A 23054-nucleotide genomic window follows, 5' to 3' on the forward strand; every position below is an offset into this window, starting at 1 on the left:
CACTTCCTGAGGCAGCTTTCAGAGAGAAGCTGCCACAGGTGACAGTAACATCTCTGGGCTGGAGCTCCTGCTGCACCAGGCCCTTCTGCCCCTACCCTGCCCTTTCCCACACTGATTGCTGCCAATGCCAGTCACGAACAGTGACCCTTGTCAGCTCTCCTTGCAGCACAGTTGGAATAACTCCCCCATTATACCCCTGCATGGGGACTACTTCATTTTTCCCAATTACAGACAGGCCAGTCAGAGCAAAATGCTTTACAACCTTACTTTTAATAAATTTTTATATTACACAAGATTGAATGGTTTTGAGAACTGATACCAAGGAATTGGAACAGAGGTGGAAGGTGTGAGAAGATGGGCCAGAGCATCACCCAGGCTCTGATCCATTCCCCTTAAAAGTCCTTGGAGTCCTGGAAGAGACTCATTGTGTTAAACATTTTATTCTTTATAATGCTGACAGACAGAAATACATTGGCTTCTTATTTAGTAAAGAATGAATCACTTGGTGTTAGCGTAAAACCAGGTTTAATAAGGCAGAAGTGGCCCACAAGGTAGTTGCTCACAGTATGACAAAGGCCACTTGTGATACTGTAGTTTGCCTGAGCCCTGTCAGTGCTTGTACCTGGAATACTGATCCTTTACCCACCAAGTCAGGTGAAGCTAAGAAGGTTCTTTAGCTACTTCTGATAGCTACACTAGACTGGGTGGCTGGGGCATTGGTAACCTTGAACAAGAGCTAGGTGAGAAATAGGTTTAAGGGCATTAGGCCCTAGCTTATGAAAATAATTGCCTCAGCTGAACTACTAAAACTACACTCATTAAAATACATACAAGAGCATATCTGTAACCATGATAAAGGCAGTGATTGCTACATGTTTAATAAGTCAGAAGTTTTGTAGGATATGTGTTATGTTGATCATTTCCAGACCTCTTTAAGCTGCCATTCTTTCCTGGGTTGGGGTTGTGTAAGTGCTCCTGTGGCAGAACACTGGTTAACTTCTGTATTTTACCTGAGAAATAACTGCCCCTTGGTCCTGGGGCACAAGTTCACATAACCCTGGGGTTGGCTCCTTGGCTTACTTCACCCAGAACACTCCCTGCAGAAGCATGAGCTGCAGAGGGATAGATTGCATGAAGAAATGTAGAGGTTAATGCATATTTAATGCTAAGTAGAGGCTTTACTTATATCTAAACAACTCTCTATGCAACATGGAGGGTCTGACTAAGGGAAGAGAGCAGGACCACCAAGAAAGAGGGCTGCTTCTGGTGCATGGAATAGTTCCAGCTTCAGGACCTAGTTCAAGATGTACTCATAAAACATAAGGCTTCAGTCATGTGGGTGACTTGGCTACAACTACTGTTTTTAAAAAAAACTACAAATAACAAACACCCCACAGCTTCCTCCAGGGGGTGGGGAGGCAGGTGACAGGGACCTCTCTGTACCATGTAGAGATGGAACGTGTTACCATCCTAACAAGTCTGTGCTACGCTTGAGATAAGACCTTGGTTAACCCGGGGCAAGGCTTGATTTTGAGTTGCTCCAGCGTTATCCTTTCAGTGAGGGAGTTGGTAACACTTGGACTTCAGAAAGCAGAGAGGAGAGCCAAAGCAGAAGGCATCTGGGTCCTAGGGCAGAGCAGAACCATGTGCTCTGTGGAGCTGGGAGGACAGGGATCTGCCCCAGGCGATGGTGCCAGCTAACAGAACTGATAGTTGTTGCTCTTGAGAAGGGGCTGGCCACTCTCCTCTTGCTCACAGGACTCCTCGCAGCAGCCGGAGGTATCGCAGCCACTGTCTTCCTCAGTAGTGGAGGGGAGATTGGTGTAGTCCTTGAAAGCAAAAACAAAAAAACACCCCACCCCAAGTGTGTTTCAGTCCCATCAATGGTTTACAACCTGTTTCTGCACAGTGAGGAGCCAGGGGTGCTGACTCAACACATCCCTGCTGCTGTGGAGCTGCAGCACAGCTGGTCAGGAGGCAGCGCAGCTTCTGTCCAGCTGCACCACAGGCAGGGGTAGTGCTGCCCACAGGGCTTGCTGCAAAGCAGCTGTTATTTCTTTGTCCAGCCTCCTTTGGTCATGGTGAGGAGTGGCTTAACCATTCTGCATGGGGAAATCTGAGTGTACCTCTGCACTTCACCAACACTAAACTCCAGTCAGTTCAAGGTAAGGGACAGCACCAGGAAAGTTGTCCAGGAGCTATGTTTGTGTAGGGGGAAAGCATGTCTCCCCGCTTCTCTCCAAAGGTCCTCACCTGCTCCTTATGCACCTCCAGTTCTTTCTGAATGAAGCAGCCGATCTGGTCGAAGGTCGGTCTCTGGGTGGGCTCCAGGCTCCAGCATGCCTGCATGATGCTGTACCTGTGGAGCCAAACAGGGACAGGGCAGTTGCACGGTGCTGCTGGAGAGTTTTGCAGCCCCAGGCTCTTCTCTGCAGCACTTTGTGTTTCAGGCACACAGTACTGAGCAGCCCCTTGTCTTCCTGTCTATAAAACCTGTGCTCAGTGCATGTGCAGTGCTCCAGGCAAAGGTAAGCACAGAAGTGAAGCAGAGTAATCTATCAAAGGGCTTTATGCCTCCAGTATTTTAAGCTTAAACTCATTCCCCTCCTGTAACCTACTCAGGCTTCTCTTCTCTTAGTCCTAGAGTCAAAAGTAGCTAACAAAGAAATAAAAAAAAAAAAAAAAAAAAGAAAAATCCACCAAGTTCAGGAATGTAGACATACAACATGAGCCCTCCCATCTTTCTCTCCATAAACAGGGGAAATACTGGATGGAGCGTCATAACTGCCTGCCTCAGGTCTTGCTGTCCTGCAGGATCAAGGAGCAGCCTGGTAGGATCCAACCTGAACCTCAAGGACAGACACACCTGGGAGCTGCAGGCAGACCTGACCAAGGTCCCTGTGCCATCTCCCTGCCCACCCCGCCGTGAAGTGGCCCCAGCCACCCTGTCACCCGCTGTGTGCATCTCGAGCCATCCACTCACATTTCCAAGGGGGCGAAGTCAGGCCTGGCCATCTGGTATCCCTGCTTCACCATGCTGTAGAACTTGCTGTTCACCACCATGCCGGGATAGGGACTTTTACCTGTGACAGTAAAAGCAGCAGAGGTGGCGCTCAGATCCGAGGCTTTGACACTCCAACCTGGAGCATCACCACACCAGTGCTGCTTATTCTCAGTGAGTTCTGTGTTAGAGCAAATCATGCAGGGTCCACTGTTTTTAATGGTCCCTCTGGAAGCATAACACAGTGTTTTACAGCCCTGATAAAATGTAGATTTTTGTCAACTGTAATTTCTTGGAAACTTTTCTGCAGAGACATTAGGGTAGCGGTAAGCCATGGAAAACAAAAGAGATTTCAAAGCTTGCTTCTTTCTTACCGAGGGAGAAGATCTCCCAGAGGAGGATGCCGTAAGACCACACATCACTCTGCACTGTGTAAATGCAGTCAAAGATGCTCTCTGGCGCCATCCATTTCACAGGCAGGCGGGCCTGGAAAAGCAGAGTCCTTCAGACTGGGACAGGCTGGCAGCTTATGCTCCACTCTGTCCTTCACGCTCCGGCCACACCCTACCCTTATACCTTCTCTTGTCCCTGTTTTAATTACTTACATTGCCTTTTACAACATAGTTCGAGTCATTCATGATATCACGGGCCAGGCCGAAGTCACAGATCTTGGCTACCCGTCCATCTGATATGAGCACATTCCTTGCTGCTAAGTCACGATGGATGCACTGGGGAGAGGAGAGCGCAACTGAGACCCAGCCAACATCTCCCAGCAGTCCCAACTAATTCCCTACAGCCCAGACCTGTCATGGAAACAGCACTTATAGGAGCAAGGGGATACATGTAATGCTTGAAAAGGCCATGTAAGAGGCACTGTGTCACGTACGAGGCGTACGGGCTCTCTTTCAATTGCTTCATTCGCAGTGGTAAGGCAGTGTGACATTTCATGCCATGTCCTTTAGTCACTCATGAGGCCATCATCTTCCCCATGAGAGCAGGCTCAGAACCAGGGGCTGTTGACACTCTGTCCTCATCTCTGAAACGGTCATACGGTTACTCTGATACTCTAAATGAGCCAGCTCTGGCAGACAGCTCAACGGCCACTTTCAGTTCCTTGTCCCTGGGGCAGCAGGGAAGCTGCCAATGCAAGAAAGCTTCACATCAAAGTTCCTGACCTCATGTAAAAGCTGGGGAGAAAATGTTGACACTAGCACGATTCACAGTCCTGGGTTCCCCCCCTTGTAACACTGTCCTGCTGTGATGGCTCTCCTGGAGCCCGTGGGAGACAAACGCTCTGAAGGGAACACCAGTCACCATGGCCCAGCATGTCTGAACCCAATCAGTGGAGCAGAGAGCCCCTTTTCCATCAGCAGCTTGCTTGAGCTTGGCCATCCCAGCCAAAAACATCCCAAGCCTTATATAGACAGGTTGGCTGGTGTCTGCTAGCTAGATTGTCCGTTCCCAGTTGGGGTGCTGGGGGCAGTTGTCCTCTTGACACTCACGTTCTTTGATGCGAGGAACGCCATGCCCTGGGCCACCTGGCTGGAGAACTGTAGCAGGTCAGAGAGATTGAGGGGACGGAGGTCCTCCCTGGTTTCTTCTTCCTCTGAGCTTTTCCCTGAAATTCAAAGCAAAGTTTTAGAGTTGCTGCAAACCTGGTGAGTAATACAAGCTATGCTGTATCATGGTTCTCCAGAGCTAAACCAGACAGGATAGCCAGCGTAAAGAAATCGTGAAAACACAGAAATGAGCCTTTAACTCACCCTTGGCTTGTGCAGAATCTGATGACGCTGAAGATGATGACGACGACACAGGCCTCATTTCAACATATGTTTCTAAACCCTGGCTCGAAAAGCCACTGTCACTGAGTCAGAAGCAACAAAGATGGACACAGGCTGTTAGCAACCCTCCAGCAGTACCTTCTCCCCATCCACTGCGAAGAAACCACATCCCTGCCTGCAGGAAGTATCTTAGCTAGAGGCTTAAGGGCAAAGGGAAAGTCAACGTTGAGGCTGATTCAGGAAGGGGACCTAGGTGCCCTGTGGTATGGGGCTCCAAGCACTGCTCCCCTTTTGTCAAGGGACTGCCCTTGGCTGATGGGGAGTGCTCAGCCTCTTTTCCTACAAAACCCACATGCCCAACAGTGTGGGAAGTCAAAAAGGTCTGATTCCAGGTAGTGGGAGGGTAGACTGGATTGAAACCTGGATTTATTGTGGGATATCTGTCAAAGACTGAAAAATTTGGAACTGTAACCAAGTCTAAACACACACATACCCAGTGGCTTTTACATCCTGGTATTCTGCAGGTCCCCAGACCTTTGGCCTTCATCTCTCCCCAGCACAGCTCTCTGGACACTTCTCCCAGCAAGTACCCAGGCCCTGCATTGCTCAGCACCTGAGCTCTGCTTTTACCTGCGGATGTATTTCTTCTCTAGGTCAATGTTTTTGTAATCAGCAGTGCTGTCTAAAGAAGTGTCCAGGGCAGAATCTTGGATAATTATGGATTCAGCCTTCTTCCGCAGGAAATTCAGCAGATCTCCGTAGCGACAGTACTCAGTGATAACAAGAATTGGGCCTAGGAGAGAGGCAGAAAGGGTTCATTAAGAAGTGATGTTACTGTGACCTGTCACGAGGAATGCTTTCCCCAGGAGGGGAATCAGAACCCATATTGCACATAAGCATGTCTGGAAACAGCCAGCCCACAGGCCCTTGCAAAGTTATAGGCTCAAAAAAGACTTCCCAGCTCATCAGCTATCTCTATTGCGAGACTGAGGAGAGATAAGAGCCTCAGAGGAGCAGGCCATGGGAGGGGTCCTAGGGGGAAGCAGGGCTGCGGGATCCCACCTCCATAGGTACATGCTCCCAGAAGGTTAACAATGTTCTCATGGTGTCCCAAGTGACTCATGATCTTCAGCTCAGACATGAGAGCCTCCTGCTCATCCGTGTCTGCTGATGCTGCAAGACAAGAGAAGGGCTGTGTGAAGGAGTGAAGGGGGGACAAGGAAGAGATGATGGAAGACAGAAAAAGGTGTAGACAGAGATATGGAAGAAGAGGAGGAGGCACACTCAGGGAGGAAATTGTGTCCTCTGTCAGTGTCTCTGGCCACGTGTGTCCACAAAAATGACAGCAGCATGATTCCAACATGCAGTACTTATCACAGAAACAGCTAAAATAGTAGATGTTGCAGCCTGGGAGCACCAACACATGGTGAACACACACTACATCCTGTCCAAAGGAGCTTGGGGGATTTCAGCCTTTGCAAGTTGCTCTGGGCTTACACTTTAGCATCTTCACAGCCACTTTGAGGACTGAATCTTCTTTGCCCAGGCCAAAAGCAGTGGCTTCTACCACTTTTCCAAAGGCACCTGCTCCAAGAGTTTTTCCTGCAGAGGGGAGAAAGAAAAAAAAAAAGGATTTATAAAATGCTTTATAGGAAGATATTGAGCAGTTGTCCTGCAGAGAGCATCATTAAGGAAGATGTCTGGTGGGTGGGAATTCCTGCTGAGCCCAGACAAGATGATACATCCCTTAGGAGCTGGTTAACATCTGAGGAGAACTCTTCTGTGAGCAAAGATGGTATGAAAGAGGTCATGACCAAACATGGGCTCACCAGCTCCATGCATTAAGAATGACCCCAGATGCAAGAGGAGGGACATGATCCTCTCAACCTTCCTCAGAGCAGTGGAGGGCTGGAGGGAGGTTGTACCCTAACATTTGCCACCCTCTGTGGAAGAGGACAGCAAGACCTGGTTAGGAAGTTGCTGTAACGTCTGGATGCAGCTATGGATATTGCCCAGTTGCTTTGGTTCTGTCCCTTGAAACATTTCAGCTCTGTGGTGAGCTGCATGCCACCAGGCAAGCAACAAGGAAGGGGTCTTACCAAACTGGAGGTTATTCCTGGGAAACTCCCATTTTTCATTGTATGGCAGCTGAGTGGGATCAATAAAGATGTAGTTATTTCCTTCACAGGCCTCAATGATCTTCCACCGCACCTGGTACTTGGGTTTCTGTAAGGAAGAGACTCCAGTTATTCACTATTTCTCAGGTGCTGAGGGTTCCCAGTCCCAGCACGCACTCTAACTCTCACCCTGCAGGCATAGAGGGAAAACTAATACTTCAGCCCATCAAATATTTCTTGCTCTGAACCTGGACTGAGAGGCTTTGTCTGGACAGACTGGTCCCTTTGCTGTTAAAGTCCTTCCAAGCTGTCACCCATGACTGAGGGAGTCTCTCTTGCCTCTTTCACTTAAAGTAGCCCGTTGCCCTCACTTGGGATGGCAGAGCAGGGAGAGCCAGCATGTCCCACCAGACCAGTGGCTGTCAGCTGGTGCTAGAGGGAGATGTCTCCACTGTGTCTCCTTCCTTGGTACCCTGGGTTGCTGAGCACAGCAGAATAGCAGAGCTGGCCCAGCTCTGCTTCCCTTACAGGGGAAAAAAAAAAAAGAAATGGAGAAAGAGAAGTAAGAATTTCTTCTCTTTTCTGTGAATCTCATGGCAGACGTAACCAGGCAAGGCAGAGAGAAGCAGTGCTGGAGCCTGTGGGCAGAGGCAGTTGGCAGCTTGTGCTGGGTGTTGTCATTCATGTTGAGAGTGCTAGGGAGCCAAGCTGGAGGCACAAATACAGAGAAAGGCGGTGAAATAGCTTGACATGAGAATACTGTTCATGGCCTTTGCTCCTGTACAGTGAGACAGGTGAGGACCTGCACCCCAGTGTGGCAAAAGTGATCTCAGGTCCATCAAGGAGGGCACAGGGAAGCATGGATGGAGTGGACATGGCTGTGATGAATCACCTCATGTCCCAGCTACTGGGATGTGTGCGCTGAAATGATTGTCCTCACCACTTCCCCTGGGTAGTTGCAGAGAAAAACACAGTGTTTAAGTAGATGCTCAAACCTGGGTTAGCACAGGCGTGAGGGACCATAACTGAGGCAAACAGATCTGCAGTTTTGATGCAAAGTGTCTGTTTGTTTTCTCCCCCACACTGCTGTGCTTTCCTTTGCCTGAGAGTTGAACATCCATGCCCATGCACGTTGTCGAAAAAGCCCCAGACAGGATACTCTGAGGAGCACAGGTCTAGTGAAGGTCCATCATAAAGAATGCCACATGCACTCAGTTTATTTGTTGTTGCCTGCTCCCAGAGGGTGAGCAGTGCTGCTTTCTGCTCTATGATTCACCTAGCACAGCAGCAATCAGCCATGGCTCAAGCAGCCAATGGCTGAGATAGATAAAATTATTTATAAACATGTCTTGTTTCTCTTGGGCTTGCAAGGCCTTCCTAAAAGCTATTTCTTCAGAGCTGTGATTACACACCAATCCACCCTTCTCTCTCTCTTTGGATTACTGGCCAAAGACATCTCTGCCTGCAAAACTGTAGGTGCTTGTCTGGAAGAGGGGTCTGCTGGATCTTCTGACAACCAGCACCAGAACTTTTCTGCAAAATTTGCAGCCTTGATGGGCTGTCAAAAGGAGAGTGCCAAAAGGGAGAGTTGAAAACCAGGAGATTTTCTCCCACTGATGAAGCAGAGGTGGCTATTGATTGGTGCAGTTTATGGAAACAACTGAGAAAGAATCCAAATGCTGAAAATGAGTTTTGCAGAGAAAGTGGGGTAAGTTCTTGTATAAAAATAGTGACCAAGTCTTCCTGGAGGCAAACGCCTTCTATCATCATCCTGTTTCCCCATAAAGATAGCTTTTTATAAAGCAAGGAGGAGAATAAGTAGATGCAAGCTGCAAACCATGTTTTTTTTTCCTCCTTAATTCAGGCTGTGGATTCATGGTGACCAGAGCAAAACCAGCTGCAAATGACAGCACAGAGTGAGCACCTTTGACACCAAGGAACATCCACATTGACCTCTGGGCCACAAAACTGAGGGACCGGGGTGGGAGAAATTTTAACACACTGGGTTTGGTGCATGAGCCTTGCCCTGCAGCAGGAAACTCCTGGGGGAAGTTGGGGGGCATTGGAGGTGAGGGAGGCAGCTTGCCTGGTACCTCCAGTCTGAATGCTCCCTGCCTGTAGCTGTCAGCAGAGGCAGTGTGGTCTCTGCAGCTAGGCAGGCCTTGCAGCCCTTGCTAACAACAGGGAATCTGACCTGGTTGTACTTGTAGAGGAGGAAGAGGAGTAGGAGCAGCAGCAGGACTGATGTGCCTATGCAGATGGAGAGAATGGGGCTGAAGAGCTTGTTTGGGGGAGCCATGACATTTCCTGGAAGAGCAAGAAAACAAGGATGAGTAAAACACTCCTTTTTCAATCCCATCTCTGGGAGCATTTTGCTCAGCTGTTCACTTAGGTTTCTCCTATATGCAACACAACCCAGCACTGGCCTCAGAGACAACCAAATGAGCTTCTGGGAACTGAGGGAAGTCTTGATGACAAACTTAAGGCTGCAATGGTTCCCCCTGTGCGCCCCAATTTTCACACAAACAGCACCAGGTGCAGGTCAGACTGACTGGGGACCAAGATCTGTGTGGCAAGAACAGTTCCACAAAAAGATGCAACCCCTAGAATCCAGTGGGCTGATCAGTGCCCCGGAGCCAAGTCTTGCAGTTATGAGGTGTTCATGGTGTGGCTCGGCCTTTGGCACCAGGCTATGCCCAGCCAGCAATTCCTATGTGGCTCATAGGACTGCCAAATGCCAAAGCCTCACACCTCCTGTGAAGACAGAGGGCTTGTGGAATCTATTCTACCTTTCTTGCAAGACAATATAGATATACATCTAGGAAGATGGGTCCCCCAAAGCCCCCAAATTCTCCCCCACTCTGCTAAGATACCAGTTTGTATCTTACTAGTGATGGTGAGTGAGTGAAACATGTCAGAAGCATTCCCCCCTCCGTTAATGGCTACACAGCAGAAGGTGAAATTGGCACCCAGCTCCTGGAATGGGACAACACTCTCCACCTCCACCTCTTGGAAGGGCAACATGTTCACCACCTGGGGACTGGAATCGTTCAGTAGCAACCTATAGTCCTCATTGTATCTGCAGAGACATCAAGCAGGAGAGAATGAGTGCTCCTCTGCAGCACAGTTGCTCATAAGTGAATTGGTGCCTGTATCAGACTAAAGAGGAGAGGCTGGGAATTAGGATTGAAGCTCTGTGAGACATGCTACTCACTGCCCAATTAAAAGATCTGTCCCTGAACATCAAAGTCTTGTACAGACAGAGCTTTAACTGCCTCTATATGTGGCTACAGCTGTGGCAGCAGTTCCCTCCTTGAATGAGGCTGGTACTGAGACACAACAGCCCCTGTCCAGGCAGTTGCAGTTGCCTCCCATCACACTGTGGCTCAGTAAGCCTGTGCTCTGCAGAGCCTCAGGCCTGTGAAGGTCCCACAAAGATGACTAGGACCAGCCAGGATGTAGCTCTACAGCAACATATATCGAGGCACTTCTCCAAAGGACGGACCCACATGTTCCTCAGACAAGCATTAGGAGAATATGAATCACAGGTAGCTGAACACTTCAAGCTCAGGACTTTAGGAATAGTACGTGTCCCCTCTCCTCAGACAGTCCCCAAGATCCTCTTTTTTTAGCTGGGCAACATCCCCGTTGCTGTTACTGAACAGGCTTTGCTAGATTGCCTGTGAGCAAACCCATGTGGTGCTGCTCAGCAAACACTAGCATAGCAAGGGCAAATGCACACCTTGGAGGTGCTCAGTCTCCTGGGCATTTACCTGTCAGAGTGAATGGGGCAGTGGTACCACTCAATGCGTGGGGCAGGGTAGCCGATGGCCATGCATTGAAGGATGGAGTCATTGGCTGGCACCTTGATTCTGCAGACCCTTGGAGGAGCTGTTGGGGAAAGCAGATAAAGTGTGAGTGCTATGACCAGAGGAAAAGCAAATTCCTTGTGCTCTGATTTACTTTCCATGTGTGCAACAATAAAACATCAAGAACCCGGTGCATAGGTTTGGGCTGGGTCCCAGATGCAGTCTGGCTCTGTGTCCTGGGGTGTCGGGCTGGAAGTACCCTGGTACCCCACCCTACTTGCTGCCAGCTGGACAGCAGCCCCAGGGCAAGCAGGGTGAAAGAACAAGGCAATGCCAAACACTTACATTTCACAGAAATACTGAAGTTTACTGATGCATTGGTCTCATTGTTGTGGGCATAAAATGTATAGAGACCTCCCTCTCCTTCCTGCAGGCGGTTCAGGAAAAGCGTGTTGTTATACCTGCTCACACAGAGAGAGTAAACACCATGAAGAAAGCTGTGCTGAGGAAACTTAAGCACTCTCACAGCCTTTGCTCAGTGAGATCTAGCTGCTTCCTGTGCCCAGGAGTGGGTGAACACTTCCCAGCACTAATCCCAGCCCTCGAGGGGAGTCTGCTACTTGTTTCTTCAGGGGAAGCAGGGAGGTTCTGATCTTCCTTAGGGGAAAGGCCTTTTGCTGCCAAGTGCACAGCACTTCTGAAAGGCTACAGGTGGGTAAATGCTCAGAAAGCATAGTTTAACTTCTAAATCATTGCCTTCAAGGGGCTAGAGGATGCTGGTCCTCCTGCCTTTAACAGAATAAGTTATTCCTCCCATTTCTTAGCCCACCAAGTCACGGTCCCTAGTGCCCACTCTCCTGTGCCCCAGACCATTTTTCAGACCCAGGTGCAAGAAAGAGTTTGCCCTAAAACCATCATGCTTGCTGAGTGGCACAGTTCCTCCTGTGGATTACTTTGGGTTTCTAAGAAAATGAAAGGGGAATTGCCAAAACTCCCCAACAAATGGAATTATACTCTTTCTTTCAGTCTCCTTTTGGCCTCAGTTGGCTGTAGGCTTTGGAAGAGCAGACCACCTGTGCCCTCCATTATCTTATCCACATAGTGATGTTTCTGGCTTCTCTTGCTGTGGGACATACAGTGCCACTCAGTACAGACACTGTCCAGACCTCAGAGTATGGGGCAGGTCTGAACAGCAGTGAGGGAATTCAGTTTTTTGTACTGTTCATCCATGCCTATAATTTCTTTCTGCAAGGAGAGTGTGAACTTGAACCACCAGACCACAAACGGGATACTGACTTTCACAAGGTTTTACAAAATGAGGGCTGCCAAATCAGATGGAGGTTGTGTCCTCCTTGATCTGATCAGACCTGCTCACTGTGGTTTGCTAATAATATCGGAAAGTCAAGACAAATGCAGAACAGTTCCCCTCTAAAACCAGAGAGTTTTCTGTCAGCCAGCAGCATGGGGTCTGCCTGTATCACAAGGAAAGCATTGTTGAAATCACACCATGGCCAGTGTAGAAGAGAGACAGCACATACCAGTTGTTTCCAGAGATCATTTGGACCTGGAATGCACTGGCTCTAGAGCTCTTCAATGGGTTTGTGTGCTTCCAGTTCCAGTGGAGAAGTTTTGGGTAAGCCTCAATGTGGACCTGCAGCTGCAGACTCTCTCCCAAAGCAATCTCCTGGCTGGTGGCTTGCACTGGGGTCAGGAACACATAACCTCTCTCTGCAGGATGGAGGAGAGCATCACCATCAGCAAGCATGTCCAGAGACCTGAAACAAGCTTATACCAGCTTCATAAATGGACAATTATTGGAAAGGGCGGCCTTGGCTGAGAGACTGCAGGACGGAATGAGGCATTGCACAGATTATGTTGCCAAAGCAGTACTTTTTAATTGCTTCTTTGTCATGGAAGCTTGGATTACACTGCCTGAGGACAGTGAGAAAATCTTAGTGAAGTCTCATGGGGAAAGAGGTTTTATGTGCTGTATTCTAATAAGTAGTGAAGCTAAAACTGTATTTCCTGATTGTCCGTAGAAGACAGTCCCCTTAGCTAAACTCCTGGCTCCTCATTTGGCAACAACTCAGACCAAGCCCTCTTTGAGCCATGGCATTCAGTGGCTTTGGGTCATCAGCAAACCCTAGCCTATGAGCTGCAAGGTTGAATTTTCCATCTTGAGATACAAACAAGTTTATAATAGACCCGAATCCTCTTATGTGGATCTACTACTGGAAGAGACAAAGATCCATACTTTGCTCATGTGTCTTGCCCTTCCTTCCACCCAGTCTTTCCTTGTCTTCAGCATAATCTTGCCCCATTCTTTTTTAAAAGTTCTTTATAAACACACAGAAGCTGAGAAGATATTTGATTTTTTTCCATCCAGAATCCAAAAAACATCCTCCTGCCCCTCAAGATGTGAAGGGAACACCAGTTCCTTTCCTAGCAGCTCCACAGTTCTCATGTGAGCCTTCAGACACAAGCAAGAATGACCTTTCCAACAACAAAACTGGGAACAAGATTGAGGCAGAAGTGGCAAATACTCAAGGCTAGGTGTGATTCAGCCCAGACCTTCCTGTTTTTTTGGGGGAGCACTCACCTACTACCTGAAGCATTGTCGAGGCATTCCTAAACCCTGCTGAGTTGTTAGCTATACAGGTGTATTTCCCACTGTCTTCCATGGTCACTGCTGGAATGGACAGGATGTCACTGATGAAGTAGTTCTCATTTTCAAAGCTGGACTTTTTAGATCTCTTGACCTGTCAGGCAGAGAGGGAACATCAGACACTTTCTTGGAAGGACAGAGAATGGAACTGAATATTTACAAACATACCCACCCCTTCCTGTTCTGGGCTACCGTCCCTGTCACTGAAAGCCATCTGTGTGGATACCAAGAGACATATTAAATCTAGGTATTCAGGGCAGATATTCCACAGCAGTCAGGGTTATAGCTGTTGTCAGCCTTCTGACTGCAAGTTGGCCTTACACTGCGTGGTCCAAACATATCCTGTATGTTATTTCAACTCCTTAATAAAAGCAACCGGTATAATAGGGACTTCTAGCAAACCTTATCTAACCATCTAGCAGTTAAAAGTCAATCCAACAGGGATTTTGAAACGCATTCCCTTTCTTCACCCATATCTTTTCTCTGGGGAACTATGTGTTCTGAACATGTTTGCTGCTTTACAAGCCCTGGCAGGGCTGGGTGGAGAAATGTTGCATCAGTAGGTACTGTGACTCCTGCTCAATTAACTGAGCTGAAACAACCTACTTCCCTTCTCTCTTGCAGCAAGATCTTGACAGCAGGCAGGTGTTTTTCAACTCTGTCATCCCAAGGAAAAGATGGCCATATTCAGATTTCTACAGCTTGTTTGAATAGGTGCTTTAGTTAGACAGTTCAAGGCTTTGCTGCAGGTGACTTAGGGTGGTAAGAACTGCTCAGACCCATGTCTCCTGGTTTCCAGGAAAGCCCTATACGTCCTTGAAGCTGCACAACTTACATTCTTTGCTGCTGTCACCCATCTGATGTCATACTTGTGGGAAGGAGCAATTACTTTGCAAGTGACTTCGAAAGGTTCGCCCACAATTCGCACGTGATCTACAGGTTCCATTATCACTGATACAGGCTTCTCCAGTGCTACACAAAGGCAAGCAGGGAAAGATTCAACATCAGCTGATCCAGTGACCCCATGTGCTTTAGAGACTTCCCAGGGCCTGGCTACCTTCTCCTTTCCATCCTCTTCAGTTTCTTTACCCCTGGCCTTCTCCTTTCCTAGGGATCATCACTCCTTTCTGTGCATGTGTCTATGAGAAGCAGTACAGATGGGGGAGAGCACAGCAGTCAGCACTGTGGGTTGAAAGGGAAGGGGAACCTTCTACCATAATTATGTCCTGAGCATCAGGGCCTGAGGACTTGTAGAACATCAGGGAGATATGTGGACTTTTTTCCTCTCTGTTCTGTGATAGTGCCTGCAAAAATTTGACCACTGCTGAACCCATGGAGACCCACCTGAAGGAGCCAGTTTGCCAGAAGCAAATGAACTTTTGCCTCCATTAAATACCCTTCGAAGATTGAAGGTTCAGAAAATCTTTCCTACCACTGGCAAGGAGCTTTTCCTTAACTATCTACTGTGGACAGCTTAGCTATTGCTGTCTCCCTGAGGACAGAAGCAACCCCAATCCTTTACCTTCTTCCACAAACAGTCTTAATCTTGATGACTTCTCTATTTTTCCATTTATCACTGCTTGGCATCGGTAAGAGCCCTTCTGCTTGCTTTGCACATTGTATAGTGTTATTCCTTTCTCAGTACTGAAAGTATAGTTGGTCCCAGGTGGGAGAGGAGAACCATCTTCCATTATCAGAGTCACGCTGGATCCATACTCAGGGGCTGTGATGAGGCAGGGGAGCTCAACGTTACCACCTTTAGTCACAAAGATCCGGAAAGACGGGGTGTACCACACGTTATTCGGATCTGTGGAGGAGACAAGGTAAGCCAGAGAATGGGATCAGAAAACACACTGAAGCAGAAAAACACATTCCAGCAGAGGCAAGTCTCCAGCATTGCTGCCCAGTGGGAGTTCGATGCTGGGGCAGCCCTGCACAACGCCTGCTTGACTCAGCCTCCAAAAACTCACACGACAAGCCCAATTTCAGCTAAGACATTTGAGGACAGCACAGAAATCAACTTGCAAATGTATATAGGCAAGAGAGACTGAGAAATATGCTTATGTCTAATTAAACTTTTCACCATGGTGTTATTCTGATTTATCAGACCTCCAGCTTTCCTGTCTAGGACAGCATCTCCAGTACAAGGGAAGGGGTGAACTCAAGTGGTGGAGCTACGACAGCATAACTACTTCTGGAATAAAAGAATATTTGAGGTTCAAGTCATGTTGTGAGGACACAATTCATGTGATTCTCTCCCTTATATGGGGTACTAGCAATACAGGTCTCTGATTTCCAGATCTCACTGCTCATTACAACATCGAACAGACTTTCACCCCTGTTTTTTTCAGGAAGGGAAGCTAAGGTAGATGGAAGGAGAGATCCAGGCCATTCCCACATATGCATGAGGTGCAGCTCTGTACTCTACCCCAGTGCTTCAGCCACAGGCCCCATTTTATGTGGGTTTAAATGGGTGTGAGTGAGCCACTGCCTCACTAGGAGCCTGCACTGCTCCTCAAACACACCCACCACCACAGCTGTAGGAAGGACCTGTGTCATGGCCATGATCCCTGAAAGGAGGCCATTCTGCCAGCGTATGTGGGAAGAGGGAAGCGTAGTTACCTCGCACGAACAGATGCACACTGGCAATGCCCTTGTCACTGCTGTTGACATAAGCACACTTATAGGTGCCTGTATCCCTGTAAGTAGCCTTGGGAATATTGATCATGCTGCTGGTGTGGTTGCTGAATGTATCCTTTCGGCTTTTCCATTCAACTTCGGACTCTCCTGAGCAGTGCAAGATGACTGGATCACCCGTGTTGACAACCAGAACAGGGAGGTCAGGGCTGACCACTGGGGATGCTGAGCCTACAAAGGAAAGAGAAAGAGTGAAGATGCAAAAATGATCCTTAAAGATGTTCTGTTGGAGTTCACACTGCTGAGCATGGAGTAGCCCAGCATCAGGAAGAGGCTGAGTTTAGGATTCAGACTGGCTTTTTGGCTCATATCAGTCCAGACATTCTCCATCCCACCAGATGGATTTGGCCTGATGCTCCAAAGAATGAATTTCAGGGAAGAAACAAAACCCCACATGTGAACATTTAGAGCACTGGGACAGGAAAAACCATAATCTGGAGCTGATGCCAGTTTGGAGACTGTTTCTGTCAGGTTTTGCCTCTTCTTGCAACAGTTTCCTTTTGTGGCAGAGATTGAGCTACTATATGAACTCTGCTAGCCCATAACACCATTTGGTGAAGATTAAGTCTAGTGGACAGGGTTGTTTCTGTTGCATTGGTGCTGTGATGAGCTAGAACAGACCTGACCTGCTCTGCAGAAGCTTTCCAGTGCATGCCTTTTGGGAAGACTGCTTTTTGATTGCTGGACAGTAGATACTTATGCCTTAACATAGAGTCACACAGTGCATTCTCCTCACAGATACCATCAAAACATTATAAAGTGAGTCACCATTATTATTCATATTTGGGGTGGGAAACTGAGGCATAGAAAAGCTAAATGGCTTATGAAAGTCCACAGCTTTACTTGTACATACAGCACACCAGGACACGCTGACCCTGGCACTGCAATTTATCTGGATTTCTGATGCCATGTCTACTTTGAAGATAACTTCTCTGATGGCTGAATAAAGGGGAACCAGGGTCCCACTCCAGCCCTTAGTGTCAAAGGGAAATATTTTTTCCCTGTTTTGCCGTGTCAGCGAGTTCTTTGAGTCACTACCTATATTTAGGGTGGGGGGAAGTGAGAAATGAATCAGTGCTGCAGGGCTAGGGAAGAAGTGGTATCACCACCCCCACGCCAAGCCTTCAGAGAGGACAGGAAACACATTGCAAATGGCTATCTGTGCTTGGGGGGCTTTGCATCCCCCTCCAGCCCCCATCCAGGGCTATTCTCCCACTTCTGCTTTCCTTCCCAGTTTCTAACCAATCCTCACATCTTAAAGGGATAAACAGTCAGGTTCAAATAATACTAAGTAGAAAGGTAGCTGCCCAGTTTATCAATTCCATGCTCTTTGTAGAGGACGTCACTGCAGGCAGTGTTCCTCTGGGGTGGTGGCAGCAGAAACAAGGGTTGAGTTCGGTCTTGTGATGCCTCAAACTGAAGCAGACTGCTCTGGACTCACAGGAGCTCTTTTGTTGAAAGATTTGTCTTCCCAATGAAGATAAAAACCCTAACTCATCAGGAAGTGGGAGACGGCAAATTACCCTATAATGGCACCATTAGCCCAGCTGCACTTGCATATCCTTCAGGGGAAAGGAGACTAGTGGCCAGATCTTACAGTCCTTGTTGCAGGGAGGAGAGGAAGGCTGCTTATGGTCATGCAAAGACAGTTTAAAGCAAATCTGTTCCCAGGTGCTGCCCTGGACACTGTCCCTGTAACACAGCCAGCAGAAGCCACGTGCAGCCATCCTCATGCACCCCTGCTCACGGCTCATTTGGTGAGAAAGACTATGTCCAAGGTACAAATGTGTGTTGTGTTCTACCAGCTGTGCTCAGGACTGTAACTCCAGAGCCTGTCCATCAGAGCTCAAAGAGCATCATTTCAGTAGTCTTGGGTTGATGCTTCCCTCTGTGCAATGAAGGGTCAAGAATACGAGACTCAAGGCCCCAGGGAGTGTTACTGATGCATAACAACAATGCAGTTGCCCAGGGGAACCCAAACAAGGCCTGGATCAAACTTGCTGGCCCTGCAGGAAGGAGGAGAGGACAGGGAGCTTTGGAGCATGGAATATTTGACATTTTATCTCCCTGGGATTTTTTAGTGATGCCTTTATCTTTCTGTGGAAAGAGGAAAAGCCTCATTTATTCTCAGAGTGGAGAAAAACATATCCCAGAATCCCTTGCAAAGCCACATTTTCCACATATGAGGTACAACATTCCTCCCCTTTTTGCTAAGCTGCGTTTTCTAGTGGGGCTTGACGCGTTTCTGTTGCTTTTATTCTCTATCACCGGATGCTTTTCCCTCACCTGTTCTCTGCTGTAGCTATCCCTCTGCATCCAAGGCTTCAGCACCATTTAATGGGCGATCCAAGCTCTTTGACTTAAAGCTGCATTCTAACTAGCTCAGGGGACGACCACGCTGTAATTTGTCATTTGTTTGGCCACAGTAGGAGGACAAGAAAACCAAGAGTTGTGTCACTCTGTCCTTGTTGTTATCAACTTCCAGTTACTACTGAGATGCTATGGCCAGAAAAGGCTCAGGGTAGGTGATCTGTATAACAGTGCAGAAGCCACCAGCAACCTTCAGGCTATCACTGGAGACCCCTGTCAATATCACAGCCACCATCTAAGTGGGGTGAAGACACATGGGGCAGAGGCACTAAATGCAGGACAATGCCAGGTGAAGGCCAGCCAAGCATCCACTCCTCCTTGTGTGCTGGGGGATAAGTCAGACCAGCAGGTCCTTTTCCAGAATGGGGAAGCAGGGCTGCTGGGGGAGGCTTTCTCCCTGCTGACCAGTGTGCAATCTTGCACGAAGCCCAGGGATGTCTCTCTGCTGCTCTCCAGCAGCTTCCTCAGCATTGCCAGTAACTGCTGGCCAAAGGTTTTACCACATTTGGGTTGTGTAACCATGACCTCTAGTTACAGCTGCAGGCTCTGTCCCTGCCTCTTCCATGCCAGCCAAAACATTACTTTCCTCTGCTGAGTGTTTGGAAATGGTGAAGAAGGAGAAGTAAAGGCTGGTAAGACCGAGATACTGAAGAACCTTATCACAGAAGCCAGTCATCAGGACCTTGACTTGGTCCTGGGGGATAACTACGCTAAGGTCTGGCCCTGGGAGGGACCCATACCGGGCCTGAGCTCCCCATGCTCCCACTTCAATGATGGCAAGGAAAACTTGGTTTCTGAGGACACATTCCCTAGAGTGACCTACTGTATCTGTGGGCAGGGGGGTGGGAAAATTGTGTTTAACATATCCCCGCTTGGGGCTTCTACCTCAGAGGTTTAGATTCATCCACAAGAAGAAAACAAAAGAAACCCCAGGAAGACCTCTCAAGATGGCTAAGAACACAGATGTAAGCAGATCAGGTTTAAATCTTTGCTTGATCTGAATCTGGGATTTGAGCCCCTGATATTCCCCTGGAAAGATCCCTGATCACAGTGGTCATACCACATCAGCCCTGGATACTCTCAGAAGATGCACTTGCAATCCAAGAGGTAGGAGAATGAAGTCAGGCTCTGACTCCAGCTTGAGGCTGTTTTGGACAACCTTAGCATGCTGCAGCTTTGTGCTGACAGTGATGGTACTCAGACAAATGTGTCTAACACCATGTCATGGCTGACAGTGCCTGATAAGAATGTCACAGCTGGTGACCTGTATTGCCCAGTGCCTCAAGGAGCTTTCAGAGAGATCCTGACAGATATTATTATGATCTCTCACAAATCTCTATCAAACCTGCCTAGTCCCTATTATCTTAAAAACATAAGAAATTAAAAACCCTGCAGCTTTCACAATACAGTTCCCAGCATAGCAGATCTGGAAAAAGCCTGCTCAGCATGTCAAAAAAATGAATTGAAGTGAAACACCACGAAGTGCAACAGAGAGAGAGATGCAAATTTCCTGGGCTGAAAATATGAACACTGCAGTGGGTCAAGAGGGATGTGCTGCCTCCCCGTTACATGCTGAATGCTTCCCCCCAGATTGCCCCCATCCAGGGGGGACCTCACACCAGAGTTTCACTGTGTCCCAAAGCATGCTTAAGAGCAAAATGAAGTGCCCCACAAGATCTGAGAGGCTGCCAGAACTTAAAATTTAGGATTAGTAATACTGGTTTCTATCTGTTTGGTTGCAAACCTCAAAACAGGCTTAGTGACTCTTTCTTGAGGTTGATGGGTTGTCGCCTCTTGGCCATCTCCACAGCCTCAAAACCCAGACATATTCACCTTTCCCTTCTTGGCTGCCTGAGTTCTGTTTCCATTACACCCTGGCTCTACAGCCCTGTTGTGTATGCCAGCACCACCAGAGAACAGCACTCCTCAGACATCTCCAACCAGACACAAACCAGGCATTGGAAGGTGCCTATGCAGCTGACTTTCCCAAATCACCTGCAGGCCAAGCATCTCCAGCTCTCACCCCATTTGGACAAAGGGTTATTTCAGAGACAGCTTCTCTCAGGACATACTTTTTGCTGTACCTCTCCTTCCTCCTAACCTCTGTCCAGACCCAAACAGTGGGAAGTTTCCCTTTCCCATCTCCCCACTGCTGAGCCTCTTCCTGTGTTACATGCACAGCTGGACTCCAGAGTCACCACAAACTAGCAACACACTCTTTCCACCACTGGTCTCCAGCTATAGTGACAGCCAGCTCTGTATGGTCTTCAGAAATCTACTACATCCAAGTCTACACTGAGTGCCAAGCTGGTGACTCTTCCCTGATGTCCCAGGGAGCAGACATATTCTATTGTCCCCTCCCCACCTACAGCGAGGCTCCTTCAACCTGCCCACAGCAGCGGGGGCTGCAGCCTGAAGCAGGGGCCATCCCATCCTGCAGCAGACTTTTGGTAGACACGATTAGGAGCCCAGCTTTGCCCTCCACCACTGGGAGCCAAGTGCCCCATAGTCCAACTTCAGCCTTGCCCCATCCCTAGCAAGGCTGTTGCTCCTTCTCACCCGAGGAGGGATGAGGCATTCACACCAGACACCCAGGAAACCCTCGTCATATCCCAAAACTGCCCCAGAACGACACGGAGACACGGCAGAGCTTTAGGGGGGGCTGGTGGACTTACCGTGCCAGGCACCGGCTGCAGTGAGCAGCAGGAGGAGAGCAGGACCCATGTCCCCAGGGACCACGGTGCCCCCAGTGTGGAGCAAGGACACAGCTGGAGGATCCTCTCAAGCAGCGGATGCCTCTCCTCGTAGGCACTGTCCCCACCGCTCCCTCAGCAGGAGCTTCTCCTTTCTGACTCGACCACAAGTTAACAAATTCCCTTTTTTTTTTTTTTTTGTTTGTTTTTGAAACAGGAGAGGAAAAAAAAAAAAGAAAGCTATACTTTGAGACGTCACTGGTGACAAACCCCCTTGGCAGAGGTGGTGCCATGCACGCACCCCACTGCAGGGTCCCCCCCTTGCTGCTGGGGACACCCTCCTGCCATAAACCCTGCCCCAGAGAGGGGTTCAGCCCCAGACTGACAGGGGCCACCGTGCCATGCCAGGGCTCAGGACAATCCCCACCTGCCCTGGCTACTGCCACCCAGACCTCCAGGGTCTGCTGCACACTTGCTCAGGGACACAAAAATCCAGGCTGGGACCTGCTCTGATGACAGGGGACTCCACTTTACCTCAGGCCCAGTGGCTCTTGTTGACTTCAGGTCCCACACAGGAGCACAGCTGACTCCCCCACAACAGGCCCACAAAGGTGAATCAGCCTCAGGGCAGCTCCCAGGTGGGAAGAGGCCTGTGAAGATGACAAACAGTTTTGTTTTAACCAAGAAGGGTCCTGTGGCCACACAGGATCACCCTCAAGACCCACTCTAGTACTGCACAGAAGCGGGGCTGATGCCAGCCAGCCGCAGGCCAGCCTTCACCACCCTCCCCATCAGGGAAATGTCTAGGGGGCCAGCCTGCAGACCCTTCCCTGTCCCCGGCTCTCCTCCTCTTCCAGCACCTCCAAACCCAAGGCTTAGAGCAACCCTGTTGCCATCAAGCAGGCACAGAACTCAAACAAAGACACCATCCTCCCCAAAAGCCCAACCCCCCTCCCTAGTTGGTGGGGAGGTTTTTTGAAGCTGTTCTCTAATTGACAACCTGGCAGGCACCTGGGAGCAGTAATTAGGCACTTTGTTAACCCTCACCTGGACTGTGCCTCTTCCAAAACAGGGGGTGAGGGTAGGTTTGACGCAAAACAGCTCTCCCAGGGATGCTTATGTCAGACACAGGGTGCCCCTTGCTCTCTGCTCTATCTCTGGATAACCTCATGCTGCAGCAGAAGTTCGTGATAGTTCATGGCAGCTCTGGGGTGGGAAGTTATGGCCACCATCTGACAGCACTGGGAAGCACAGGGGAGGAAGAGCTCTGCCTTAGCTGCACCCAGCTGCAGCCCCATCAGTGGGGAGTTGACATGGACACTGGCTGTGAAATGTGGGCAGAAAGAGATGGGCTTTTCCAAAACATCTGCACAGAGGTGGTTGATGAATCTGCTCTTGCAATGCAAAGGTGCCAGGCAGAGGAGTGCTCTTCATGGCTCCACAGACTGAAGGTGAATGGGCTTCTCCAAAGGGGACAATTAGCAAGGTACCAGCAAGACAAAGTCTTGGGGCCAAGAGATGAGAGCATGGCTGATTGTGCTGGAGATGACTAAGAGTCATGGGAACATTGAGAGAGCTCTTGGTTTTGGCCAGAAGGATGGCTGGAGAGCATGAGGGAGTCCAGAGAGAAGGAAAGGCAGCTTTTGGCTGGAGAAGATTTCCTCTCAGCAGTTTTTCCTGGCAGGATGTGAGGAAGAAGAACACAAAGTATAGGCAGTGTGGTGCACTGGGGGGCTCCTGCCCAGAGCTGGGGAGTTGTTGAGTGACTGGGCCGCAGGAGACGTCTGCCTGATTATTCTTTCCTCCTTTTGAGCCAAAGGGGCTTTTTAAAGGATGTTTGTTTCCCTCCTTCTTCTTTTTAAGTTTGGGTTTTTTTGTTTTTTGATTTTTTTTTTCCAGGAACAAATGCCAGCTCATAGAG

At 48.9% G+C, this 23054-nt stretch overlaps 1 protein-coding gene across 1 annotated transcript; it reads right to left on the reverse strand.

Annotated features, from left to right (window-relative positions):
• Nucleotides 1-251: 251 nt before the first annotated feature.
• On the reverse strand, nucleotides 252-21285 carry CSF1R (colony stimulating factor 1 receptor). The gene is made up of 21 exons (XM_009963014.3): nucleotides 21116-21285; nucleotides 15996-16241; nucleotides 14896-15180; nucleotides 14209-14345; nucleotides 13308-13467; nucleotides 12247-12436; nucleotides 11054-11169; nucleotides 10673-10790; nucleotides 9788-9978; nucleotides 9094-9206; nucleotides 6882-7008; nucleotides 6280-6384; nucleotides 5845-5955; nucleotides 5413-5575; nucleotides 4765-4865; nucleotides 4504-4619; nucleotides 3607-3729; nucleotides 3376-3487; nucleotides 2984-3083; nucleotides 2254-2359; nucleotides 252-1829 (listed from the first exon to the last, which is right to left on the reverse strand). Exons 1-21 carry the CDS (start codon nucleotides 21162-21164, stop codon nucleotides 1698-1700), a joined length of 2901 nt encoding a protein of 966 aa, XP_009961316.3. The 5' UTR covers nucleotides 21165-21285; the 3' UTR covers nucleotides 252-1697.
• Between the last annotated feature and the right edge of the window lie 1769 nt (nucleotides 21286-23054).

This window comes from Tyto alba, unplaced genomic scaffold (genome assembly GCF_018691265.1).
Source record: "Tyto alba isolate M040663 unplaced genomic scaffold, T.alba_DEE_v4.0 Super-Scaffold_17, whole genome shotgun sequence".
NCBI lineage: Eukaryota > Metazoa > Chordata > Aves > Strigiformes > Tytonidae > Tyto > Tyto alba.